General features: G+C 38.7%; 1 protein-coding gene across 6 annotated transcripts in view; it reads right to left on the minus strand.

The window, feature by feature from the left end:
- The window catches only part of CPSF6 (cleavage and polyadenylation specific factor 6), a 33025-nt gene extending 8471 nt beyond the window's left edge, over positions 1-24554 (minus strand). For 2 of the 6 annotated variants that reach the window (XM_063322978.1, XM_063322977.1), the window contains exons 1-10: positions 24441-24554; positions 15718-15927; positions 14120-14223; positions 12787-12932; positions 11898-12071; positions 10275-10779; positions 8950-9042; positions 7901-8016; positions 7416-7569; positions 6188-6382 (exon numbers count right to left, since the gene is read on the minus strand). In XM_063322978.1, coding sequence (XP_063179048.1) covers positions 6193-6382; positions 7416-7569; positions 7901-8016; positions 8950-9042; positions 10275-10779; positions 11898-12071; positions 12787-12932; positions 14120-14223; positions 15718-15927; positions 24441-24500 — 1752 coding nt within the window. In that variant the 5' untranslated portion in view covers positions 24501-24554 and the 3' untranslated portion in view covers positions 6188-6192. Of the gene's footprint in view, positions 1-3961; positions 6052-6187; positions 6383-7415; positions 7570-7900; positions 8017-8949; positions 9043-10274; positions 10780-11897; positions 12072-12786; positions 12933-14119; positions 14224-15717; positions 15928-24440 lie in introns of those variants that run through there. The other 4 variants (XM_063322979.1, XM_063322980.1, XM_063322982.1 and 1 more) reach the window with 4 other exon arrangements.
- Positions 24555-25024: the final 470 nt, after the last annotated feature.

Raw genomic sequence — 25024 nt, forward strand, 5'->3', positions numbered from 1 at the left:
ATATGACAGCTGTGAGACTGCATGTCAGAATTTGCTGCTCTCATCATACAATTGCTGCGGCAAGAATTATGGATCTTTATCACTTCTCTGGCCACCGTTAACAGATCCAAAGCACCATGTATATGATTTATAATACTAGCATAAGAAAGCTTCAGTTCCTGGGACTAATTTGCTAGATTTCTAAGGGTACTTATGGAACTACAGGAACTTTAAAGAATGAGCAATAAACTGGATTTAGGATTAATACTTTTCATTATAGGGCTCTTAAGATGGTCAGCATGACACTGAACCTGCACTTTAAAAAACATGGCCAACTAAAATCCAAGTATTCTGCCACTATTTCTTGGCAAAACCAGAAACCTTTGTGGTTCCAAAAGGAAGAAATAAATCCATATGGTTTATACCTTCATGCTCAGCCCTTTTCAGTATTCTACAAGCAAGTAGAATATTGAAGTAAGAAACAACTTTTTTTTAAAAAATAAGTCTCTAGTCAGTACTTCTTGGCAATGCTGTTTTCCATCTGCCTCAAGCTATCTGTCCCAAGCATGTGTTAGGTTTGTACAATTTAACACCGTAAAGCAATCAGTTTCTCAGCATTTCTACTAATAAAACCCAAATTTCAGACTTCTCTGTTAAATAGTTATTTTGTGGTTTTAAAGTTAGGGGTTTATGCCAGAACATTTTACAAATGAAATCCCAGAACTTTAGTAATCAAACATTTTTGTATTTATGCAAGATGCAACTTGAGCATCACTTTTCACAAAGACAGACTCTTACAACAAAACCAATAGATTTCTTATGTATATAAAGCATCTTGCAGTAGCAACTATTTTTTCCTTAAATTCCAATTATCCAAATAAGCATATCAAAGCTTTAAACAGCTTTTAGAACTGTGAAAATTCTACAGTAGTTTAAAGCTATATGTGCATACACCCAGGTTTAGTTATAGTAGTGTAGTGTGATATTTTCAGAGACTGAATTTCAATCTCCCAACTTGATCACATTTCATTCATGATATACATTTGTCATTATATCCTCATAGCACCTAAGAATTACTTCATGTAATTCTCCTTTATTTTATTTTATTCTATACATAAAGAAAAAAATACACAAAGCAAAATCCCACAGAAAATACCAGCTTGAAAGCCAAAATTTGTTTTAACTTAACCTACATTCCAGAACAATCACAAACCTCCAAATACTGTGATGCTTTAGCTATAACACAGTGAGAAAGAAGGAATTTCAAGCTCAACTGGTTATTTGCCTTTCTGCATGTAAGCTGAGGTACATATGTGATTCTGTTCATCATACATGTACAAACAGACTATTTTACCACCACTAGCACCTTCTTCCATTTGTTGCATTTCCCCCCCCACCCCCCCACCCCCCCTCCATTATTAATGTACTTACCTGGTATCTTTGGTCAATTTTAGTGTATAATTTAAGATCAACACCAGAACAAGTTCCTGATTTTATAAATAATTTTACACGGGAAGAAAAATAACACTCCCAAACTAGTTTCATTCATCACATGTCTTTCTCCTACTATCCCAGCCTGTCTATTCACCAAAAATAATTGATGAACAGAGAGTTATGTTCAGAAAACTCAATCTTTAGTTTACAAGTTAAAAAGATGTGAATTATCAGCAAGTATCTTTCACATTAATATACGAGGAAGACACAAAAAGGTAGATCAGGCTGCCACAGGAAAACATGAAAATGAAGATCTCTCATTTCTCTCTCTCTCTTTTTTTTTTTTTTTGTAAAAAGAAATCTTAGTTCTCAAACCACAATGAGCAAAAGGAAAAATCAGAATTTTTTCATTCTTTGGAGAACACTGCACCAAGCCAACATTTTCACTTGCAAGTAACTTTTTTATGTTTCAAATCCTATAAAGCCTTAAAGTTTCTCGGGGAACTTTAACACAGCTCAAATTTATCAAAACTACTGATTTGACAAACAAAACACAGGATGTGAGGAACACAAAAATATAAGCGTGTCTACAGACACCTCAGAAAACAACAAAATTACAGCAACATGTTCATGGAAAAAATTAATAGAAGTTATGCAGTTATGCATGTGAAAATAAACAATAGCATAAGATTTTCAGTTCATTTTTGGATTCATCTTATCCTCAAGAAAATGAGAGAAATCACTGAACATTAAGAAACAAATTGTATGTTTCCATAAAGCACCAGAGTAGTCATAAAGTAGACTTTAAGAAGCCCATAAAACGGTGGCACTGCTTGCCTCTTTCACGCTATGGTGGATTTCAGATACTACATCAGATGCACAAAGCATGATTTCTCTGACGAACGCTAGATGCAACAGAATAATGCCAGCCCCACATATGCTCTTCCTCAAAAATACACATTTTAAAAAAGAGATGTTAGGTTAATACTAATAAGATCTGAAATAATCTTAGACAGGTACGTATACCCAGGTCTTGAACAATGCTACCACGACTCACTTAAAATTCCATTATTCAATAGAGCTTATTATTAAAATAACTTACAAAAATAGGCATTTTCCTATTCATGTACAAAGTGTCTTAAAAGGCTAATTTCATACTTCACTTGGTGTTTAAGTGGTTGCTAACACAGTTACAGGACAGTTCCTATTTATACAAGCAAAAATATAATGAGTATTATTTAAACTATCAGTACCATTTTCCCCTCCTACTGACACCAAAAAAATTCCAACCATGTTAGTTCTTAGATCACTCCAAAGCTGAAACTACTTCAGAGAGCTGAGAGCAGTTTCTGAAGAAGCATATGAGCCTCGGAAATACATTAGACTTTAAATTATTTTGCTTACAGTGGTTTGAGAGCAAAAAAAAAAAAAAAAAAAAAATCAGAGAAAAAGCATGAAATATGGAATACAAAGTCTACATACATATCAACTGTTACAATGTTAGTGTGTTTTTGTCTTTGCAATTCAGTCCAAATCCAGTTTAAATAGGAAATAATCAGTCAGTCAACCCAATAACAAAAACATAAAATGAAAAACTTCACATTCAGCAGTTATAGAAATTCAGACAGATTAAGATTGGGACAATGTATCAGCTAGAAATACATCATTGAGTATCCGTTAAGCTAATAAAAAAAATATAATAATTCTGTCTATAAAAAAAGACTCATGCTGATGAAGTTACATTACTATTCTGTTTGTACACATTAATTTTGCTGTTAATCCTTCTAAATATCATTCTATTGGATTCTTACTTTTCTTGACTAATACAGGTTAGACATTTGTCTTACATCCATTGTTCTCTTTTATATCCATAGGCTTTCTACAAGCAAAGGCAAGATGTTTCAAGGAAACACTCAATTTAAGGTAATTCTGTAGAATGGATTATCAATGTACATGAAGCCTTACTCAAGAGAAGGCACAGAATCCTGCAAGAATTTAATTTGAAATCATGAACTGTACAAACAGAAGTGTAAATACCTGCTATGGTACATCTAAACTTTTAAATAGAGCTTTATTGCTGTAAACACATTTAGTAAGTTATTCCAATTTAATCCATCTCTATGAATGTAATACAGTACAAACTGAATTTCACTGTATACAAAAATGTTCACAATGGTCCTTTAAAATACTTCTAAACTAGATGTGTAACACTTTAAAAAAATATGCCAGTACAGTATCACCGTTACGACTATAGGTACACAATAAGGAGAAGTATAGGTGCCATTCATAGGGTGCAGGCACAGAGGCAACTTCATGTTATCTGGCAAAACACAGTAATATGGGGAGTAACTCTTTTCAGCACTGCTGATATTTATTAAATGACTGAGACTTAAATCCATTTATGAATATTAATCAATGTAAAGAACAAAACAAAAAAAATGTATGGTAACATACATCTTAGTGAAAATGAAACATACAAATCAGGAGAGAACTGTATTTCTTTTATATATGTGTATGTGTGTGTGTATATATATATATATGTAAAACCAAAACTACAATAAAGCCTTTCTTCATTAAGACAGCAACAAGACAAAATGTTTACAACTTAACTTTAAAAAAAAAAATCAAATGCTTTCATTTACATGCAGAATACTAAATTTTCCCTTTAAATCAAGTTCTTACAACCTATTTTCTTCTTTCCACAAGGGAATCTTACCTATGCAACCCCTCTGAAAGAAAAGAGAAGTGCCAGCACACAACAAAGTTGAGGGAAGTTGCATATATAAATCTCACCTGAACTGAGACTGAAACCACAGTCTCATTTTAAAATTGTGCTTTGGAAATTATAAAATGCAACCTAAAGCTATTTGATATGTTTTCTTGGGATGACAGGGTAGGGAATCTGTACTTGGCACAGAGTTTCTGTATGCACAACACTAAATACACAAAAATTAAAGCTAGATTAATAAACTATGCCAAGGGTAAAAAAAAATATCTTAAATTCCAAGTTATTAACAATTTCAATTACGGCTTGTTCGTCTCCACCAGAAATCTCTGGAAATGCATCCATCACTCAGTTCAATGGTTACCTCCTATTAATAACACCTACTTGCAAATATCACAAATACCCATTTATTGTAAAAGGTAAAAATCCAGTTCAACAAAAGAAACATTTACTTTTGTTAAATCTGTATTTTTTTCCCTGATATTTTACAATTAAGAACCACAGTTGCTATTTTTATGCAATTCCAGAAATATTTCTACCAATCCATTCTTTATGACCAAGAAGTGGCTTTAACAGACATCCACTCCCAACTTTATTTCAGCTGCCACATTTCACCTTCCTGTTTAAGCCTTTGCCCCCCCTGCTCTAAGTCGATTACAGTTTTGTGTGTCCCAGTTAGTATGTGAACCCAAGACAACATTCCACTTAATACTCAATAGACTAAAGCATTTTGTATCAGAATTTGTTCTCTCCCAAAGACACAAAAGCCCGACTGAAAAACTGACACTTAACTAATACAACATTGTATTTTAACTTAGGAGTATACTACATTTTATGTGATTTCTAAAACGTTTTCCTCTATTTAACTTGTGTAAATTAACTTCCATGAATAAATACCACATGCAAATCTGGAAACTAAATCTGAGGGTAAATTGAAGAAGGAACTTGGGCAGATGGGAAAGCCTGCAAGCTTCAATTTTAGTGGAGATGTAGTGGCAAATTCTTTTAAAAAGGGAAGACTGCTGAAGAGAAACTAATAGGTAGTGTTTTTTCCAATTGTCAAATATAGGGAATCATGGGTAGCTTGAATTCCGAGTCCTCAAAATGGTACATTGTATAATGTGATGAATATTTCTTGGTATTTTAAAGCTCTCAGCAGTACACTGAAAAAAATATTATTTAGCATGCTATTCTGTAGCTATCTAGACATTTGATGCAGGCAAGACTGCAGATACATGAAATGAAAGAACACATTAGTTTGAGAGCAACCAGAAAAGAAACAATCCTTGTATCATACACGTGTTTACTAGTCTTCAGAAAATAACTTTCCTATCAGAGAGGGGAGGGAATGAAAAATCAAGGTGGAGGGGAACAACTGATCATAAGTCTTATTGAAGATAACACCTGAATTTAGCTAGAAGGAAGAAGATACTGACAGGTCACATTTCATAAAGTAAAGAGCAAAGACCGGCTATATTTCCTGAATTTGAGTAAAACTCACCGGAAAAAAAAAAAACAACCAACAAAACACCACTGTACTCGTGCAAGGACAGCAACTGTATGTACATGTGTTCCCTAAACTGAAATAATCCACATAGGATGTACGAAGGGCTAAACACTGCAGTCCTTACAGAAGTAGATTTTAAAATACAAAATTAGCATTTTAAAATTTAAGTAAGAAATACAACCATAAATTTAATATTATCTTCTATGATTACAAAGAGAGCAGACTTATCAGTCTGGCTTACTGCTTTTTTTAAGAATCGGTTTAATCGCATTTCTTAAAAACAGCAAACATTAATACCACCTAAAATTAAAACACAGCATGCAAACTGCAGAAGATAATCACACGAGCACTCCCTCCCTCCCAAGACCAGTTACCTGTTGTTACTTACCTATGTTCATGTCAGATGCTGCAAGAAGAAAGTGATTCAGTATATATTGCAGGACCATTTAAATGCAGATATTAATGGTGTAAATAATCCCAAACCTAGTTACTTTTAGTAAGTCAGTAACAGTAAAGTTCAAGAACATGAAACAAATGCTCACCTTCTTTAACGATGGCGATACTCTCTCTCTCTGTCTCGTTCTCTGTCACGATCTCTGTCACGATCACGATGCCTCTCTCTTTCACGGCTTCTTTCCCGATAATAGTCATCATGACGATCTCTACTGCGCGATTTGTGGCGCCTACTTTTTTCTCGTGACCTGCTATGGTCCCTCTCTCTGGATCGCTCACGTCTTCTAAAAGAAATTACTTCATTAAATTTTTCTTCAAAATACAAGCCATTTGCATGCCAATTTTGTATTCTGTTTATGAGTATGAATTTCATCAAAAAAGGATAGGAGAGAAATATCTGTTCAACGTGATGCAGATATGTTTTTGTATATAACATGAAAGATAGCTGGTATAAAAGGTGATGGCTAAGAACTCAGTTACAGATAGTAAGGTGCATCCACTTTCTAATCTAGCAAGGAAAAGTGAGAAAGTACATACTCAGAATGGAGGACAAGATGGCTGAAATCAGCTGGGGGAATGCACCATACCTCCAACGATCACTACAACATGGCTGCTAATCTGCATACTGAAAGTATGTGCCAAAACCAGCTGTCTTTATGTTTTTAATATTCAAGGCCAACTACACTACTACAGTATCCAAATGAACCAGAGGCTTGGTGTTTGTCCTAACTCTGAAAGGGGCATTATTTAAGTTTTGAAAGAAATATCAATCTCTCATGTGTACTAGGTAGAAGAGTCCATGAATTTCAAGTCTACCTACTCTCTATTTTTAGATTGTAGGACAAAGGACAACAGGCAAAAATCATTCTGCCCAACTTCCCCCTCCCACCCCGACTCAAGTGTATTTCTACTGTGGCAAGTGTGGAGAAAATTACTTTTAAGCAAAATGAAAACTGGCATCAAATATCCTCAACCTTGATTTTCAATAGCAAGTTCTAATAATAGTTATGCACTGGACATCTTAATTGATAAAGGATAATTCTATTTTGAAGTCTACACATTGTGAGAGTACCATGTAGGAAAGGATACTAAATAAAGCTAAGAGTTGAACTTAACCTGGTCAGATCAATTTTGAAACGAGGGTTAATTAGAAGATAGCTAAGTTCAGGAAACCCCTATTTGATTCTTTCCCACACTTCTTGTGCAACTCAGCAAATCATTAAGCTTCTTACATGACTTAATTTCTTCTCTGTGAGCTAGTCCTGCACTACACCTCCCATCTTGTAAGTAACGGCAGATGGAAGAGGAAAGTTTTACCTGGATCCAGAACCATAAGACTTGGACTCAATTCCATGAAGGCAGTCCTGAAGAGAGCTAATAAGTACTTTACAGCGATCATCCGCAGATACTTTGGACTGTTTAATTAAGGAAATTGCAGTTACCAAGGTCTCTATAGCACTTCCATAGTCACCTGAAAATTATATAAGATCATGATCAGAAAATTATGCAAATTAAAGCAAAGATTTATATCTGTAATAGTATTACCATTCAAGCATCTTCTATTCAACAGCCATCCAGATAGTTTACTGTAGAACCAAATATTAAAATACTGTCCAGATCAGTCCTCAGAATGCATTCTCAGAAACTAGTAATTGGAGCACAGTACAAAATCAGTCATAGGTTGCACCTAAATCCAGCTTCCCATTAGGAAAATGTGGCTTCAGGGCTGCAAGTTTCCTCACAGAAAAACTATGAACTCTTTTGAGCTGGGTAGAATAGCAAACACATTGAGTTTTACTAACCAGCACTGGCATCTGATACAGCTCTCGAAATGGCACTGCTTGAGATCGCCCTATTTCTATTCATGATTTCTTCAAATTCTGCTTCGCTTAGAGGTGTCCTTGCAGCATCCATTTCTCTGCAAGCAATAAAACTAGTATTTAACAGATTAAGAAAAACTTACGAAGATATCATTGCAGTTTTAACAATCCAAGTTTGCAACTTTAAGCAAAGTGACAAACAGAAAAGAAAGCGGGATCTGGGTTTCGTTTTGGTTTTTTTTTGTTAAGGACCATGTTACAGTATAAAATCCTGAAAGCTAAAAAAAAAAAAAAGGTAAAAAACAATTAAGACATTGCTGTTGTGCTTTACAAATATTTATAATTTGCATAAAATCCTTGAAGTAAGTAGATATTATCCCAATTGAATGGATGTGGAAAAACATGTACATAGGCAATGCGACTTTGAGCAAAATTAGAGATCATTTTTATAACAATACTGGAATTAGAACTATATGATCCTGTTTCCCAGATCTTAACTAAGACCAGAATGCTGTAACTTATGAAAAGCAAACATAATCTATCGTCTTTAAAACACTCGATTTTCTGAATGATACTTCAACATTTTGCAGCTAATTTTGCTTGTTTGTTTTTTTAATTTCTGGTCAAGCTCAAGGTGCTCCAATTTGATCTCCAAACTGGTCACGGTAAGGAGGAAGCAATAAAGCAGAATCCTCACACTCATTACGCTTTTGTTTTACTTTTAATTATTAGCTACCTATATAGGGTTTCCAAAGTAACAGAAGTCAGCCTATACAACAATTTTCCCAAAAGTTTTGCAGTGTCCTATTAGCCAGTCTCTGTATCACATAGAAAATTTTGAGAAATGTGTTAGAGAAACGTTGAGACTGTTAAACTGGCCCACTGCTTGATATTTCTAGAACAGTGTTAGTTCTTCTGGTAGAAAGAAAATGCAGAATAAATAATAAGCAATGCTATCCTCTTAATTGCAAGAAGTGGAACAAGATCCTATAGCCAGTTTAGCATAAGAGGAAATGTCTAAAAATTCATACCTCCCTGAGTTTTGAGTATTATTTTTCGTGTGCCTCCCATAGAATGGAATATGTAATTTTTCTCTTATGGACATGTTATTTCCAGTGAAACGCCTATGATATATAATTAATGACAATTTAAATAGTTATGGATGATAGTTTTAACATTATTAATGAAAATACTGGACAGTAAGTTAATACTGTCCTATTCCCACTCCTTCCCTCCCCAGACATTCTATAAACTGCAGACAACCTCAATCCTGTCCATCAAAAAAACAACCAACACCTTATCGGTTTATCATATTGCAGGCAAGTAAGCCAAATGCTTGAATTTCTATAGTTTCTGTATGAACATACTACACACAGATGCGTGGAGTTTTTTTTTTAAACTTTGTGATAAAAGAAGTATCGAAGCAAACTGTCTTTGCAGAACATTTTAAGCAAGAGAAGTCTCTCTCATGCTAGCAGTAAAATCACAACTGAAAAATCCAAATGTAACTGTAAAAAGTGTCCTTCTTACAATTTATCCCAAAATCTTCTGTGACAAATACAAATATGATGACAATCAAGAAACAGCAGCAAGACAGAGATGCTTGAAAGCACAGATGAAAAAGATGTTTCAAACAAGATGTGAAAAACTTGACAATTCAAGTCAGAGAGACTCAAGAACTCCGTCCCAGATCAGATTAACCATAGGAAAAGCCGCTGCTACAAACACAGCAAGACTGCACCAAATAAGCAGAAGCATCTTGACAGGAAAGGAAGATAAAAGTCTTGCAGTTAACTCATGCCTGGCTTTTGAGACAAAGACTAACTTTGAATTGAATCCTGAAGAAAAAAGGGACAAGCAGAGCTGCTGAAAGATGATAATGGTATGAGCTTGGCACAGCACTGTACTTAACATACGCACATATTCAAAAAGGAGAACTCCACAGCGTTCTAAAAAGACAGCTCGCAAAGCATAATGGTAAAGGTACACGTCAGAATTTCAAGTTAAGACAGAAGCACAAGCAGAAGCTGCTGCATAAGAAGTGATATATAAGTTTACATGTAGAACACATGGAATGATGACACTGCCAAATACAAACTGAAGACAAACAGTTCAGAGCTGAAAAAGGGAAACTGAAATTACTGGTGTTGCATTTCAGGATTTTCACACTGTTACCAACATGTTTCTGAGAGATATTTCACTGAAAGAAGTGAAAAGGGGAAAATAAGATGACTGTTGGGATCCCTTCCAGTCATATTGTTCATTATTTCTAACATTTGCATTAAAAGGGAAAATAAATGCTTCCTACAAGAGGAGTAAAATCTGCTACCGAGCACATTGCACCAAAAGCACTCACCTTCCAGGCGGCCCATAGTCACCTCTGTCATATGGTGGAGGTCGGCCATACGGATCTGTTGGAGGTGGGCCACGGCTGTCTGAAGTAGGTATGCCACTATTGGCAGGTGGGGGGAAGAAAGCTGGATTCACATGTGGTGCAGGTGGTGGAGCACCTGGAGGTGGCCCAGGGAGATGTGGAGGAGGAGCAAGAGTTAGGGGCGGCCCAAGAGGGCCAGGCGGACGAGGGGGAAATGGACCCGGAGGTGGAGGTGGACCCTGCTGAGGTGGTGGCGGACCTGGTGGTGGCCCATAGCCTGGAACTGGTGGTGGAGGGCCTGGAGGAAGTGGCCCAAGTGGAGGCTGACCAAAAGGCTGTCCTGGAAACAGAACTGGTGGTGGTGGACGGTCACCACGATTAGGAGGTCCAGCTAATGGAGGTGGGAGGACCTGACCAGGAGGTGGAGGACCTGGTGGGCCTGGCGGGCCAGGAGGACCTAAAGGTGGACGTGGGGGAGTTTGTCCAGCTAGAAAGATGGGGAAAAAAAAAAAAAAGAGTTAATAAATATAAAGAAATAAAAGACTCAGCAAAATAATTAATAATTCTTGCATTTTTTAAATTATTAAAAACCACAAAAAAGCCAAAACCAACCCTCACTTAAAAATTTGCAACTTACATAAGACATGCATGGTCCCACTTTGGGTCCAGTAGCTTAGAAAATTTTTAACAGTTGCTTGACTATCAATATCTAAAGAGAACAACATTAATTTGAAAACTGACAACTCGCCCCCCGGCCCCAATCACTTAATCACCTGCTATTGTTACCAAACCCCCTAAAAGCTTACAAAAACTAGAAAACATTGCATCCTGCTTACACCTGCAGCTAGTCTTTCATATGGGGCATAAGATACAATATAAATTAAAAATACAGGAAAAACTATATTGGAGAAGGTAAGGTAAATGCAGTATCCAAATCTACTTTCAGGTCCTCATTAGTGTTTTTTTAATTTGACCATGTCCCTTTGACTGTTGTAGATGATTTACAACTGAATGACATTTATTAAAAATACTACAGCTGAAATAAGAACTTCACTGCAATGTAAACCTGATTGTTTAAGAGTTTTCTCCCCTCAAGGGATACCTGACTAAACACAAACACCTCCTCTTCAAATTTGTGGTATTCTAAGTGACAACTAACTGACCCATCAGTGGGTGTGAATCAAAGCTGAATTTCTGATGATGTGCAAACTTGTAAGGCATTAATGAAGAGAGTTACTTTATGCTCTGCAACAAAGGCATTCTCATCCTGTATAGCAAATCAGAAAATCTGAACTGCACTGCACTAAAGACAAGTCTACTTGCTAACATGATCTTAAATTTTTTCATGCTTCAAAAATATGCACACTGACACATTATAAAGAATGTCTCTAAAAAATGTTATTATACTGCTATGAAATTTAGGAAGTACAACTCCCTGTTTGAGTATCAACAAAGAAATATTGTTGAATCCTACAATCAAGCTGTGAACACTGATTATAGCACATTACTGAATTGCCTTAATCTTTATCATTTCCCAAAGAAGCATGCCATATTAACAAAAGAAAACTCAAATGAAACTGAAACTCCACCTATGAATTATTTTACCTGGGAAGGGTGGTGGTGGCCCTCCTGGCCCTGCTGGTCCAGGGAATCTGTCTCCACCTGGAATGGCACCTGGAAAACGACCTCGCCCTCTATTACTAGGTGGAAATGCTGCTCTTGAGCTTCCTCCTGGGGGACCAGCTTTACCTTCCCCAGACATCTGGCCAGATTGTGTGGCTGCAATGGAAAAGCAAAAGTGTAATTACATAAATCGAAACAGGTTAAAGCTTTTCAACACTTGATTTAAAGTTTTATGCAGTGGTAAAGCATGACCTTAGGAGCACCAACTTATTCCTCAGTACTCAAACCCAAAGCATTTGGGGAGGAAAAAGTGCTTTGCTAAAATACAGCAGTGTTCCAGTATGCTCCACAGTAATGCAATAGCATCTGGGGAGACTGTCAGTCCTCCTTTTAATGCAGCCTAAGGCCGATATTAGGACTGGGAACCACAAGACGATGTGCTGGAGGAAAGTACAAGACAGGATCTCTTTTCCCCATTCTGCCATAAGCGCAGCCTATTCAGAAATCAGAATTTAGTCCAGTTGGTCTACAAATGTTAAATTTCTAAATGCTCTTGTGCTTTTTTTAAAAATTACATCCACACAAAATTGAGAAATCTTCTCCAACTGTAAGACAAGAGTTTCACCAAGGTGTAACCTTCTTACAGTGAGTGTTATCTCTTGCCAAAACAGCAGCTCTTCAGCGTATTAAGTGATTTTTTTTATTTAAGAGGATCATCTTTGTTTAAAGATACAACTTCATTCACCTGGACTAGAAGATTTTATAGCTATTTTAAACTACATAGAAATTATCAGATGCTGAGAGAAAAACTGCTATACTACTTTCGATATAAACTTCTGTTTTTTCAAGACAGCACATAAGAAAGGCTTACTTTTCCTTGACTGCATTTCAAACTGACTCAGAAATTGCTTATTACACGGAGTTACAACGGGATTCTGCCCATGCAATTCTCTTTTAGGCAACAAATCCATCAACTTTTTGGAGGATGCTTCCGACCCCACACCAACCAGAGCAAACCTGAAAGGAAGAAAAAAAAAAAAGTTACACCACAGTTTTTCCCTTTCCTGCATATTCTGATGCCTCATGAAAAAGGTTACACACAGTAAGCAAAAGAATAATTGAAAACTAGATACAGAAACTGTCTCACAGGTCTTAGTCTGGTTTTCAGAACAGATAAACTAACTCCTTCTAGGACATATACGAAGAACCAAAAGTGCAAGTACAAGATGCATCGAAATATATCACAGCAAAGGCAGCTTTTTGGTAGAGTATCAATACACTATATTTGAATTCATATGATTAAGTTAATAAGCATTCACTATGTTCTCATTACTACTAACTAGAGAGAAAGGCACATTCATGCAAGGAAGATTACATTGCCAGTGAAAAACGGGCTCAAGCGCTCACTTCCAACAGCTAACTGAAAATAAAGATGCAAAGAAAGATTTAATAATGGAGGTTGAGGGAACAGTATTTACACTATGAGGAAAAACAAGTATCACCAACGACACTAACTGGTGAGGGGTCTAGAGAACAAGCCTTACGAGGAGCGGCTGAGGGAGCTGGGGTTGTTTGGCCTGGAGAAAAGGAGGCTGAGGGGAGACCTTATCGCTCTCTACAGCTACCTGAAAGGAGGGTGTAGCGAGGTGGGGGTTGGTCTCTTCTCCCAAGTAACAGGCGATAGGACAAGAGGAAATGACCTCAAGTTGCACCAGGGAAGGTTTGCATTGGATATTAGGAAAAATTTCTACACCAGAAGGGTTATCAAATACTAGAACAGGCTGCCCAGGGAAGTGGTGGAATTGCCATCCCTGGAGGTATTTAAAAGACAGGTAGACAGGGTGCTGAGGGACATGGTTTAGTGGCGGTTTTGTCAGTGTTAGGTTGATGGTTCGACTCGATGATCTGAAGGGTCCCTTCCAACCTAGACAATTCTATTATTCTATGAAATATAGGAATAGTCTCAATGAAGACGGCCAACAAGATTTAACTCACAGAACAACATGACACACAATACCATCGTGAAAATTTATGTCTGAAATTTAAGTCATTAGTATGAAATTACATACCCAATCATTGTTGGATATCAATTAACAGATTATCAGTTCACATCCTGATAGTTACAAAAATTGGGAACTCCTTCCCCATTTCCACCCTTCCAATCTTCAGTCCATTTACAGAAAAAACAAATGACAAGTTCTTACCCTTTAGACTGGCCATTAGCACGATTTTCAAAAAATTTTATCTCCAAAATATCATTTACCCCCAGTGAATGAACTGCTTCAGTTAAGTCTTCATCTGTTGTCCACTGAAAAATATTTTTAATATTCAACTATGAAAGCTTATCTATAACACCAGGAAAAGGGCAACTAAGTTTTCCATGGATTTCTGTGTGTGCATGAAATCAGTCAAAAGGAATACTTAAATCATGTTGTCAGTATCTTCTGACTTTTGGTAAGCAGTCATTTATATTTCACAATTCTCAGAAGACTAACTTTAAAAAATACACTAATACTTCTTTTCTTCCTACTTCTGTAACTTCATCATTTCTTTAAATTTCATATGGGAAGCACAAAGCAAACTTTCAAGATTCTGTACTACTTATTTGATCTCCCTCAAATCAAGGCTTCTTTTAAAAATTCAACACATTACTTCGCTGAGAGCTAAACGCAAAGAAAACAAACACAACAGCAAACAGCAATGCTAAAGTAGATAAACACACTTTTTGTGGATAACTTCATTTGTGAAGCCAAATAACGAGCAACAGGTATGCTGAACGTTGGCCTACGTGCTTTGTAAACTGTGATATTTGATTTGGATGAATTCAGCTAATTCATGTGCATTTTACTGATTCCATTCATATATTTTAGAACGGTACAACTGGTAAGTCAACGGCTCCTTTACTTACCTATTAGCTCCTGAAATTAGGATACTGTAATAATTAATGAAAAAACATCTATGCACCCATAAAGCGTTCTTTTGCAAGTTTAGCACTAGTAAGAAATTAATCAGAAGGGAAAAAACCTTGAATGACAGTTTTGCATGTGTGGACCTGGAAGAATTGGATTTCAGATAAACAGATAAAAACTCCAGTTAACTCAGCTATTGACCACATCTTGCACTTTGTTTGCTTAACTGCAATTGATTTTAGAATACTTTAATGCTAACAAAAGTAACTGTCTAAAGGGCAACTGCAATTCAGTGAGTTATCCTAAACCTGTTATTCCTCAGACCGCAAAAATAAGCCTCAAGGCAAATACCTGAAAATAGTTGTGTTGTAAGAGTCACTGCCCTGCAAAAAGGGAAGTGGAAAAAGGTCCTGGAAAAATGTAAAAAGTAATTTCAAGAAAACCCCAGAGAACTTTCCAGCTCCTCTTTAAACTAAAAACTTCAGCAAGAGTTTACTAAAAAACAGGTTCCTTCAGTAGCCTTAAAGTATCTGCAGGCATAAAGTACTTCACAGCTTAAACTTGTTCTCCTCTTTCATTCAGTTCTCTGAAGACCTTTAGAAGACAGTAGCACAAATATCCCTTCATAACACTTAAAACATGAGAGGAAACTTTAAAGTTTACATTTACTGAAGATTTCCTCAATTTTTTAGACATCAAGACAGCTCCAGACAGGCTCACTAAATTTCAAGTAAAAAAAAGAGAAAAAAAAAAAACCACAAACAAACACCAAAACCACTGCTTTGCTGTACTTTTAATAGTTCACATAAAACAATTTTCAAGCCAAAAATATTTACAAAGAAGTAATAATTTTAGAATTTCTGGCTACACCTAAATAGTAATAAGATACTTACCCAAGTAAGATTTCCAATGTACAAGGCAATTCTCTTTCCAGTATATGTATAGACAACATTTGGTGCAGCTCCTTTACCTACATCATCCCCAACAGATGGTGGCAGAGAATCCATGTAATCACGATCTTCTGGAGCATCTCCATTATTTGCAGATGGAGAAATTACATCATCATACAAATCAATCTGATCATGTCCACCATATTCAGCTTCCTAAAATACAAGACACCTTGATTATATTTAACATTAAACACTCTTAAAACTTACTTGAAACGAAACACTGAGATAACTGTTAGGTTCCACAGAAGTGACAAGTATGATCCAACACCTACACAACATCCCTTATGAAAAGCCATGGCCCATTTTTATCCACATTAAAGTGTATAAAATTCTTATGATTTCTACTATATTCTAAACAGACAGGGTGGGGAGGCTGGATATAAAAAAAATATACTTCTGGCTACTGTTTTGCATTGCAATCCTTTTGCCCTTGTAATATAAACAGAAATCCAAAAACCCACAAGTCCTACTCCCAGAATTAAAGCCATTAGCAAGCATGAACAACGTGCAAAACAAGAAGCTAACATCCACTCTCAAGCTAATCTTTTTTCCACCAAAACTCTTGGTAGAATGAACTTCTTGGTAGAATGAAGCTTTCTAGAGGAGCCCTACTGACAAACACAGCACTCTACCTTTCAGATTTCTATTCCATTCCTAACTTGATTTTTATCTCCTCATTCACAGAGGGGCTAGACAGGGACAAAATTCTATTTTGTTTCATTAAATTCAATAAACCCAAGAGTTTGTGTTTATTAAACATTTATTTATTCACAGGCTACAGAGGGACATCACGGCTGCCTCTGGAACGTTTTGGTTCACAAAAGCATTGTGGGGTTTTGGAGTGAATCATTCCCTTCTCCCTTGGGGTGGTACACGTTACAGCACAGTTCTGGCCAACTGAACTAGATTCCTTTCAGAGGGAATGGAAATATGAGATTTATTTCCAGAAGCTCTGCTTCATGTGCTCAACAACTGCATCCTACCTGCTAAATGGGAACAGATGGCTCAAGATCAATCAGTGGTCCTTCAGACAGCTTTGACTGTGTGGTAGGAATACTTGGTCCAAATGGCCAGACTAAATTTAATCTGAAGTAGACTATGCAAACAGAGGGGCCTGAGCACCAGCTGCCTCAATCTGCTGATGTGCTACTACCAAGCCGTATTACTTTTTATAATAAAGGCAGCTGTACTGTCATCACCAAAGGCAGACATCTAAGAGAAGGGTAAAACACGTTGACTGCAAGTGATAATAATCTCCTTCACAAAACCATGCAAAAACTTTTTTTAAAACACAGTGTAACCTTAATCAGTGGGATCGCTTAATTCCGAATATGGAATGAGTGTTGTACATCTGCATTAAGGAACTATTTTTAAAACAAAGACTTCTTTTAATACTTGCTATTTTTCCATCTTATATACTGTCACTCATCATATTCAATAGTGATCAATTCCACAATGGGATTCTGCTGTCCTTTTTTATTATCCTAGCAATCACTTATGATCGAACAACGCAGTCTGTGTGAGAGAGAAGCACCTTCTAAAGGTCTACTGACAGGAAGGCAGTAATTTCTCGGTAAACAACAGTGGTCTGTCAAAGCTTAGGAAAGCCTAGTGGTGTTTAATGTTAACCTTCAGCTTTGATACTGACTTTCACAGGTTGCTTTGCCACATGCAAAAATTGGACTTCCAAAGCCTGCAGAGGGTTCCTGGACTCTTCCACCCTGATCCAAAACAGAAACTGCTTCATCAGATTTTCTATCAGAGATATTTCAGCATCCACTATCTTGTGAATTTTTATCTAGAAACCCACATGAGCATCCTAGATAGAAGAGTTCAAGGTACCAATATGAGAAACAAGCTGGATTCCACAGAAAACAGGCTACAAAGCTAGCAGTCTTGGCTGAAAACTCACTATACCCACAACCATCATGAGATGATCAGCTGCCTTAAAAATATGAAAATACCATCAACTGCTACTCATACAGAGAGAATATCACTAAAATAAAATAAAAGGCAAACAACACCCCCCCCAAAAAAAACCCCAAACCCCAGATAAAACTAAGTTTTCACATTGCCAGTCTAGTAGACTTGATCCTCAGTAAGCTGCACTGTTGCAATACACCCTAAACTTCAACAGAAAATTTATCTCTCTTACAGTAAGTTTATCATCATTAAATTAAGTAAGGGTTTCATATTTTCACCTAGTCTGTCCAGTTCTCTGTCTCAGTTTGATTCCTCCTATCACCACAGCTAATGAAAGCACGTTCAAAGAACAGCTTGGGACAGGCCTAAACACGACATCGTACAGAAAGATTAAGGATGATGTCACAAGGCAATTAAGGAAATCCTCTGCTAAACATGCGGCAATTCTAGTCATCTGTGTGTATGGATGATGACTTCAGGGATGCGGAATTTAGTCTTGGTAGACAGATACCAACAGGCAGCTACCAGTCTTGCAGCAGATGCACACAAACCTATCTCTCCGAGAAGGCTGAGGTCAGCATTGCCAAAATGCCAAAGCAGGCAGCAGTCCACAGCTCTGCTGCGCTTCTCTAGTGGCAAGAAACTCCTCAAACAGACCAAGTTTCTATCACATAGACTTTCAGGTCAACATCAAAGGAGGGAGAGAATTATCAGGACAGCACAGTCTGCATGTAATTTTGGGGAGGGGCACAAAATGCCCAATCACATCAGTGTCTTAACTGAAATCAATAAAGATAGAATAAGCAATAATTAAGAGAAAACCTGATGTTGTTCACCATAATCTCTTCTTACATCACGCTGGTTTTGCGGCCAGCATGGAATTCATTTAGTTACCAGTCTGTCAACAAGGTGTGTGGTTAGATGAGTAAGAATGATCCAAGTCAGCAACTGCAAGTGTAGACAGAAGACAGGTCTTGATGGCAGTTGCACAAGATCCAACAACCCTTCCTCCTTCATACCTGTACCATGGAAACTTACCTAAACACACCCCTTTTTCCTAGATGCAGAAGAGTAAGAAAAAGAATACAGGAAACGTTACTTCTCTAGTCTTAGCTGTTCAGCAGATGCTCTGCCCATACCAAGAATTGGTTTTGACCTCTTCCGACTTCCTCAGTTAAGAGAAGGACACCAAGCATGAAGAGAAATTATTTCTGCTCAGTTATAGTCATTCACAATCTTACAGATAAACATGCTAAGAAACAAAGTCAGCATCATTATTCTGGCCCCCTCTACAACCGACAAACAAATAGCAATACTTCTCCAAAGCCCACATTTTAACTAGACCACAGTCTGAAATGTTAGATCATTTGCTCTGGAATATCAGGACTGCAACTCCACATTCTGTGCTTTTAAATGGGACCACGTAAATAAAAAGGGTACTGAAAAGATACGCTCTTCAAATATGCATGCCAGACTAGCTGTTACGTTTTCAGTTACTCAGCCCTTCCTCAATATTTTCTATTTTAATTACTGTTTGCAATGTTTTCCAACATTCAAATATGAAAGCCATAAGCACATGGAGCACTACAGTCACATCCAGAAGGGTCAAATTAGAAGTGTTATTTCTTTTTGGAATTTAGGAACCATATTTCTCTGAGTTGCAGAGAACTGGTCATTCCGTTTACAAATGCTGGTTTGGATATATATTTTTTTTAAATTAAATTTCTTGAAACTGCACATACATCTGAGACTTGCTTTTTTTCCACGGCTCTGTTCAATTTATGAGTTAAACACTAAAATACATTAAAAATACATAATTACACTAAAAAATAGAAATCGGTGATATAAATAAAATGTCATTAAAAAATCACTATTGTTTCTGAAAAAAACCCATTTACGAAAAAAAAAGGCAAATTATCCACCTTCTCCCTTACCAGGTTTTTTTTCATTCAAGTTACAACATATGTTGTCAAAATACATGTTAGCATCCGCACTTTTAAAAAAGTTTTGAACTCCTGAAGAATTACAGGTTAAAGAGATAAGCAAAAATCTTTCTGGTTTTGATTAGCTGCCCAAACAGAGACAGGAACCTTAACAAAACAGTAGGCCTTTAATGTTTCTAAAATAGCACACTGCTTGTGGCAGAAACACCCACCACGATGGACAAGTTCGTTAGACCGCGAGATTCACGTTTACTCTACAAGCCAAAACACTCGCAGCTCTACAACTGGCACGCCACTGAAATTTAAGCAATCAAATTTGTCAAAAAGAGTAACTAAAAATTCACAAGTAGTCAAAAGTATAATTGAAACGTAGATAGCAATGCTGTTTGCATTAGAACAAAGCTAAGACGTGCCAGATAACATGGTGTCAAGTTTTCTTTGGAGTTTTGATATTTGCAAATATACAAAGGTTATCTCTTCCCCAGGCCCCCGTCAGCTTATCAACAGAACTGACAAAATACATATGCAACAAGGTATTATACATACATTTTATAATAAATGCGAGTCTGCCAGCTTATGTTTTCTATGACCAGAACAGCTCTGCCCTTCCGAGTAGGAATTTATTACACCACAATGTGTCCAACCCCTCTCATAATGAGACAACTGTCCTCCTGACTTAAAGGCAGTTTTTAATAACCTGGTTTATGCGGACATTAAATGTTAGCTTTTATTACTTATTACACAAAAAAAATATTTTCCTCTCTGTGTTACAGACAAGAAGTCAAGAGAATAACTAACACATTCCTAATAATCTGTAGCCACAGAGGTTTCCAGATAATTAGCCCCTTAGCTGCTCACTCCATCTAAATCACTTTTATTATCCAGTTACAAAATACAAAGTCAAAACCCTTTCACTTCTAATTTGTTGGCATTTAAATATCAAACTAAAACACTACAGGCATGTTTAGATGTATCCACAATGCAACTTTGCAAGTATACTCATTAGAGTATAAACAAAGCAAGCGCTTTCTCCACAGCATTAAAATAAGAGATCCTTCTGACCAAGCAGAAGATACAAAACAATTTTTAAGAGCCCATCTGTATACTTATACAAATTTATTTTACTGCGTAGATTACAGCAAATAATAGTGTACAATAAAACCAGTTTTTTACTTTTTAATTATGTGCATGTGTATATGTGGAAAAAAAAAACAAACAAAAAACAACTTGGGAAATGCAAGCTGATCAGAGCATCAGAGAGCTTTACGATGCATAGTCACATCTACATGACTGCAGGAGAGTAACCCAGTTTGCTGGCCAAAGATGCAGGCACCCTTGAGTCAGACCCAAGCTGGCCTCATGCACAGGCTCCTCATTATCTCAGTATCACGCACTGATAGTCTAGGTTTATGTGTACAAAACCACACCCTAATATTTGCCAAAGCAACCCTAATCTTACTGTGGTCTTCTGCCATCAAGGGAATGCCAGCCTTGGCCATTTGTATGCAGATAATATGGTTCTCATGTGCAGCACAGGTCTCTTATCTTCTTGAAGACCAAGAGGCATAACATGTGTAGGGACATCAAAGTAAAATATGCCATGCAATCCTTATTTCTTATAAGTTACAAGCAATGTATGCGTGAAGCATTAAATTTGTGAGACTCTCATCTCGAAATGAAGCTTTAAACAGATACGAAAGACCACTGTATGGGGAAGGCAGCTTAGAAGAACCAAATGGAAAATGATTCAATCAAGTTCTGAAAAGAAAAAAAAAAGAAAAGGCAATTTAAAAAAAAATATAAATACAGCTGGTGGGAGCCAAACTGAGTAAAGCTGTAAGCCAAAGGACAAAGAAGAATACTATTATGATGAACAATAAGTTAATGAAAGGGTAAGAGGCAACACAGACAGACGCAGTTTTGATGAGCTCCAGATGGAATGGAAAAGATGTATTTTCACTAAGAAGAACTGACTTCAAGTTTGTCAGCTCATTGCAACCAACACTGAACACAACCCCAGACAGTTATCAGTTGCCATCCATCTTCACCAGCTTGTAAACCCATGGCTCTGTGGTCTTTACTTCACCCATATAACCTGTGGTTCATTTAGCACTAATCAAGCAGAACATCCCCTCCTCCCACCTTCTCCTGGAAAAAGGCATTAAAAAAAAATTCCCAAACGATCCTCAAGGACAAGTACCTTGAGGCACAAAACAGTCCAAACAATGAAGAGAAGTTCATCCAGCCGCAAGTCCTAAATAACCCATTTGCTACAGATGCAAACAAAAGTTTTGTCCCAGTGTGGGTATAAACACAGTTATACTGAACCCAGAACAACAACAAAGCTAGACAGTATATTTTTCAGTCCCTGATACTGGCAAAACTCGAGGAAAGGGTTCCTATAGTCCAAGTCAAACAAATACTGGTAAGTCCAGTTAACATAGCGCAACACAATCCAAAACCAATAGCTTATGGCTTTACACATAAAACAATTTTTCCTTACAAATACGGTGTTCTGTAAAATTTCACTACATAAGCAAATTAATAATGCAATAATTTTCTCCCTACAGCATTTTGTCAACTTTTATCTTCAACCATCCACAGATAGGCAAAACTACGTCCCATCTTATAAATTTAAGCTGTCAGCTTTAAAACAGAAACAGTAATTCATGAATAGAAGCTTCTAGAAGACCCATCACAATGACGTCAGAATTAGAAGTAGTAAGTAATACTGTAGAGAGTAACAACTAGCTTGCTTTTGTACTTGACAATGAAATGGGAAAGTGCAGAGATGTCAATCTCTCCCAGTAATGCTTTCTATTTCAAAGTAATATAGTTCAACTGAGCAGGTCCTGAGACAAAACGAAAGTCACAAAAATGAAACTTGGAAAAGAACACACCACAAAATTATTTTTTGGGAAAGAAAACCCTCAAAACACACTGCCTCCCAAAAAATCCCCAAACAATCACCAAAACAAACCAAGCCAAAGCCAAGCTGAGGGAAAAGGGGTCCTAGACTCTTTCTCACTTTTCTGCCCTGTATTTTGCAAGCTTCACAAACTGAGGAAGCAGACTGCAAAAACACAGCCCCAGCAGGAGAGCAACTGGAGTGAATATAGTGAAAAGACCAAAAGGGTCCCCTGACTGCTGGAATAAGCTAAATCAAATTATCACAAGACTCATCTGTATCACCAACCTTCCTTGCACTATGGCTACAGGGAATATCAATATTAACCATAACCTGAGTGGATCAGGGATATTGTGAGTGAAACAGAGCATCCCCGTCACTTTTGTTCTGGCAGTATCTGACTGTACAACGCTCATAGCACAAAATTATTCTACTCTGAGGGCTTCTGCACATGTGCATTTACACAAACGCTACTGGATTCAAATTAATTTTTTCTGAAAAACTTAATTTGTTATCAGAGTTTTACCTGGAACTGATTAAAACAAACTCAAGTCATTAAAGAAACTGAAGAGATGCACTCTTATGCTAAATAGTATTTGTGCCAGGGCTCACTCCCATTTAAATTAATATAACGGGTCTTCAATTGTAAGGGAGAAACCTTCACGTGTAGACAAACTAAGAGCAAATCAGTTCTCTCCACTGTCTGCTCTCTAGTATGGCATTTATAGTATACCTTTATGAGATTACTAATCTTCTGAATCACTTGATCGATAAATAGCTAAAGAATTAAAGTTTCCTGAGACAGTTATAAATTGCTATCGAAATTAACTGTGACTTCCATAACCTACTACCTATTTTGCAGTTCTCTGTAGGGCAGGCAAGCATACAATTGGGCACCACTCAGCAAGCCCAGTAAATGTGCGAAAGTGCAGTTGTTCTCGGTTATTTATGTTCTAGGGCAAGAACAATGCAATCTGGGGCAACACAACCTGGAGAAGCGCCGAAGTCACAAACAGGACAGATGGCACGCAGAACCGATAAGAACATCAGATTTTGAGAGGAAAAGTAGGCACATGGCTTTTTGGGAAAGATGAGGGGTAAAAAAAGAGCTAGAAAAGCGGACTACTAGTAATCCAGGGAAGTTGTTTATTTCACCCCCACTTCCTCATCAAAACACGAGCTCCTCCTCTAAAGTTGAGCTGCATGACTTTTTTTTAACGACTAGAAGAGAACAGCGAATTAAAAAAAAAAAAATTAGAAAAAGGAAGATAGTTTCTCCAGCCCTGCAGAGTAAAGCTGCACTAGTTCTGCCTCCCCCGCAAAGAGCGGACGAGAAACTGCTACCGCTCGGCGGCTTTTTTTATTCGTCTGCGAACAATGGCAGTATTTCCCCTCCGCCGCCGGGAAGGAGCCGCTCTCCCCACCGCATCCGGCGGGGTCCTGGCCTCCGCGGCCTCCTCCGACCTGCGGCGCGAGAGGGATCTGCGGCCGCTCCTGCGCGAGCACTTGAGGAGGGAGCGAGGGGAGGGAAGGAGGGAAGGAAGACGCTCGCCGCCAGCGCGCCGCGGCCTCCCTCCTTACCTCCCGCCAGCAGCCCCCCCCCAAAGACCGCAGCCGGGCGCCGCGGCACTCCCCGCCAAGCCGGGCCCCGATAGGCCCCGAGAGCCGGGCCTGAGGCGCGGCCTCTCCCCGCCCCGTCCCGCCGAGCAGAGGGAGCAGATCCCCGCAGTCGTCGGCGGGAAAGCCCGTCGGCGGAGCCGGCCGAACAATGGCGGCACGGCCCGGCGCTGAGGGCCCTGCAGGCGGTGAAGGCGGGCGAGGGAAGGGAAAGGAGGGGAGGGGCCGCGCCGGGCCGGGCCGGGCCGGGCCGGGCCGGGCCGCGCCGCGCGTACCTGGTTGAATTCCTCTCCCACATCGGCGTAGATGTCGATGTGGTCCACGCCGTCCGCCATGATCCCGCCCGGGCCGCCGTCAGCCGCGCCCGGCTCCGGAGCCGCCGCCGGGAGGGGGAGGGAGGGAGGGAGGGAGGGAGGGAGGGAGGGAGGGAGCGGAGGGGCGGGGCAGGGGGGCGTCACTTCCTCCCGAGGAGGGGGGAAGCTTCCGGTGGCCGCAGAAGCGGCGCTTGCTCTGGGAAGGGTGGTCCCGCCCCGCCCCGCCCCGCCCCGCCCCGGCCCGCTCCGGGGGCGGTGGGGCCAGAGCGGCCCGCCCCGGCCCCGGAGGCCTCCCCCGGTGGCTGCCTTAGCGATGAGCTTTCTTGCACCGCCATGTTAGGCCGCGGGCTCGTGGCACCTCAGGGGGGCGCGGGGCCCCGGTGCCGGCGGCGCTAGGCCCTCCCCATGAGGGGTGTGCTGCCGGGCGGCTGCCGGGGCACTGCGGTCTCGGGGGATGGGGCTCATGCAAGCCCTGCTGGGTGCTTTCTGGTGTGTCTATCTGCCCCAGCTTCGAGGAAGGGGCTGGCTAGAAGAGGAAAAGTGGG

This window comes from Chroicocephalus ridibundus, chromosome 1 (assembly GCF_963924245.1).
Source record: "Chroicocephalus ridibundus chromosome 1, bChrRid1.1, whole genome shotgun sequence".
Taxonomy (NCBI): Eukaryota; Metazoa; Chordata; class Aves; order Charadriiformes; family Laridae; genus Chroicocephalus; species Chroicocephalus ridibundus.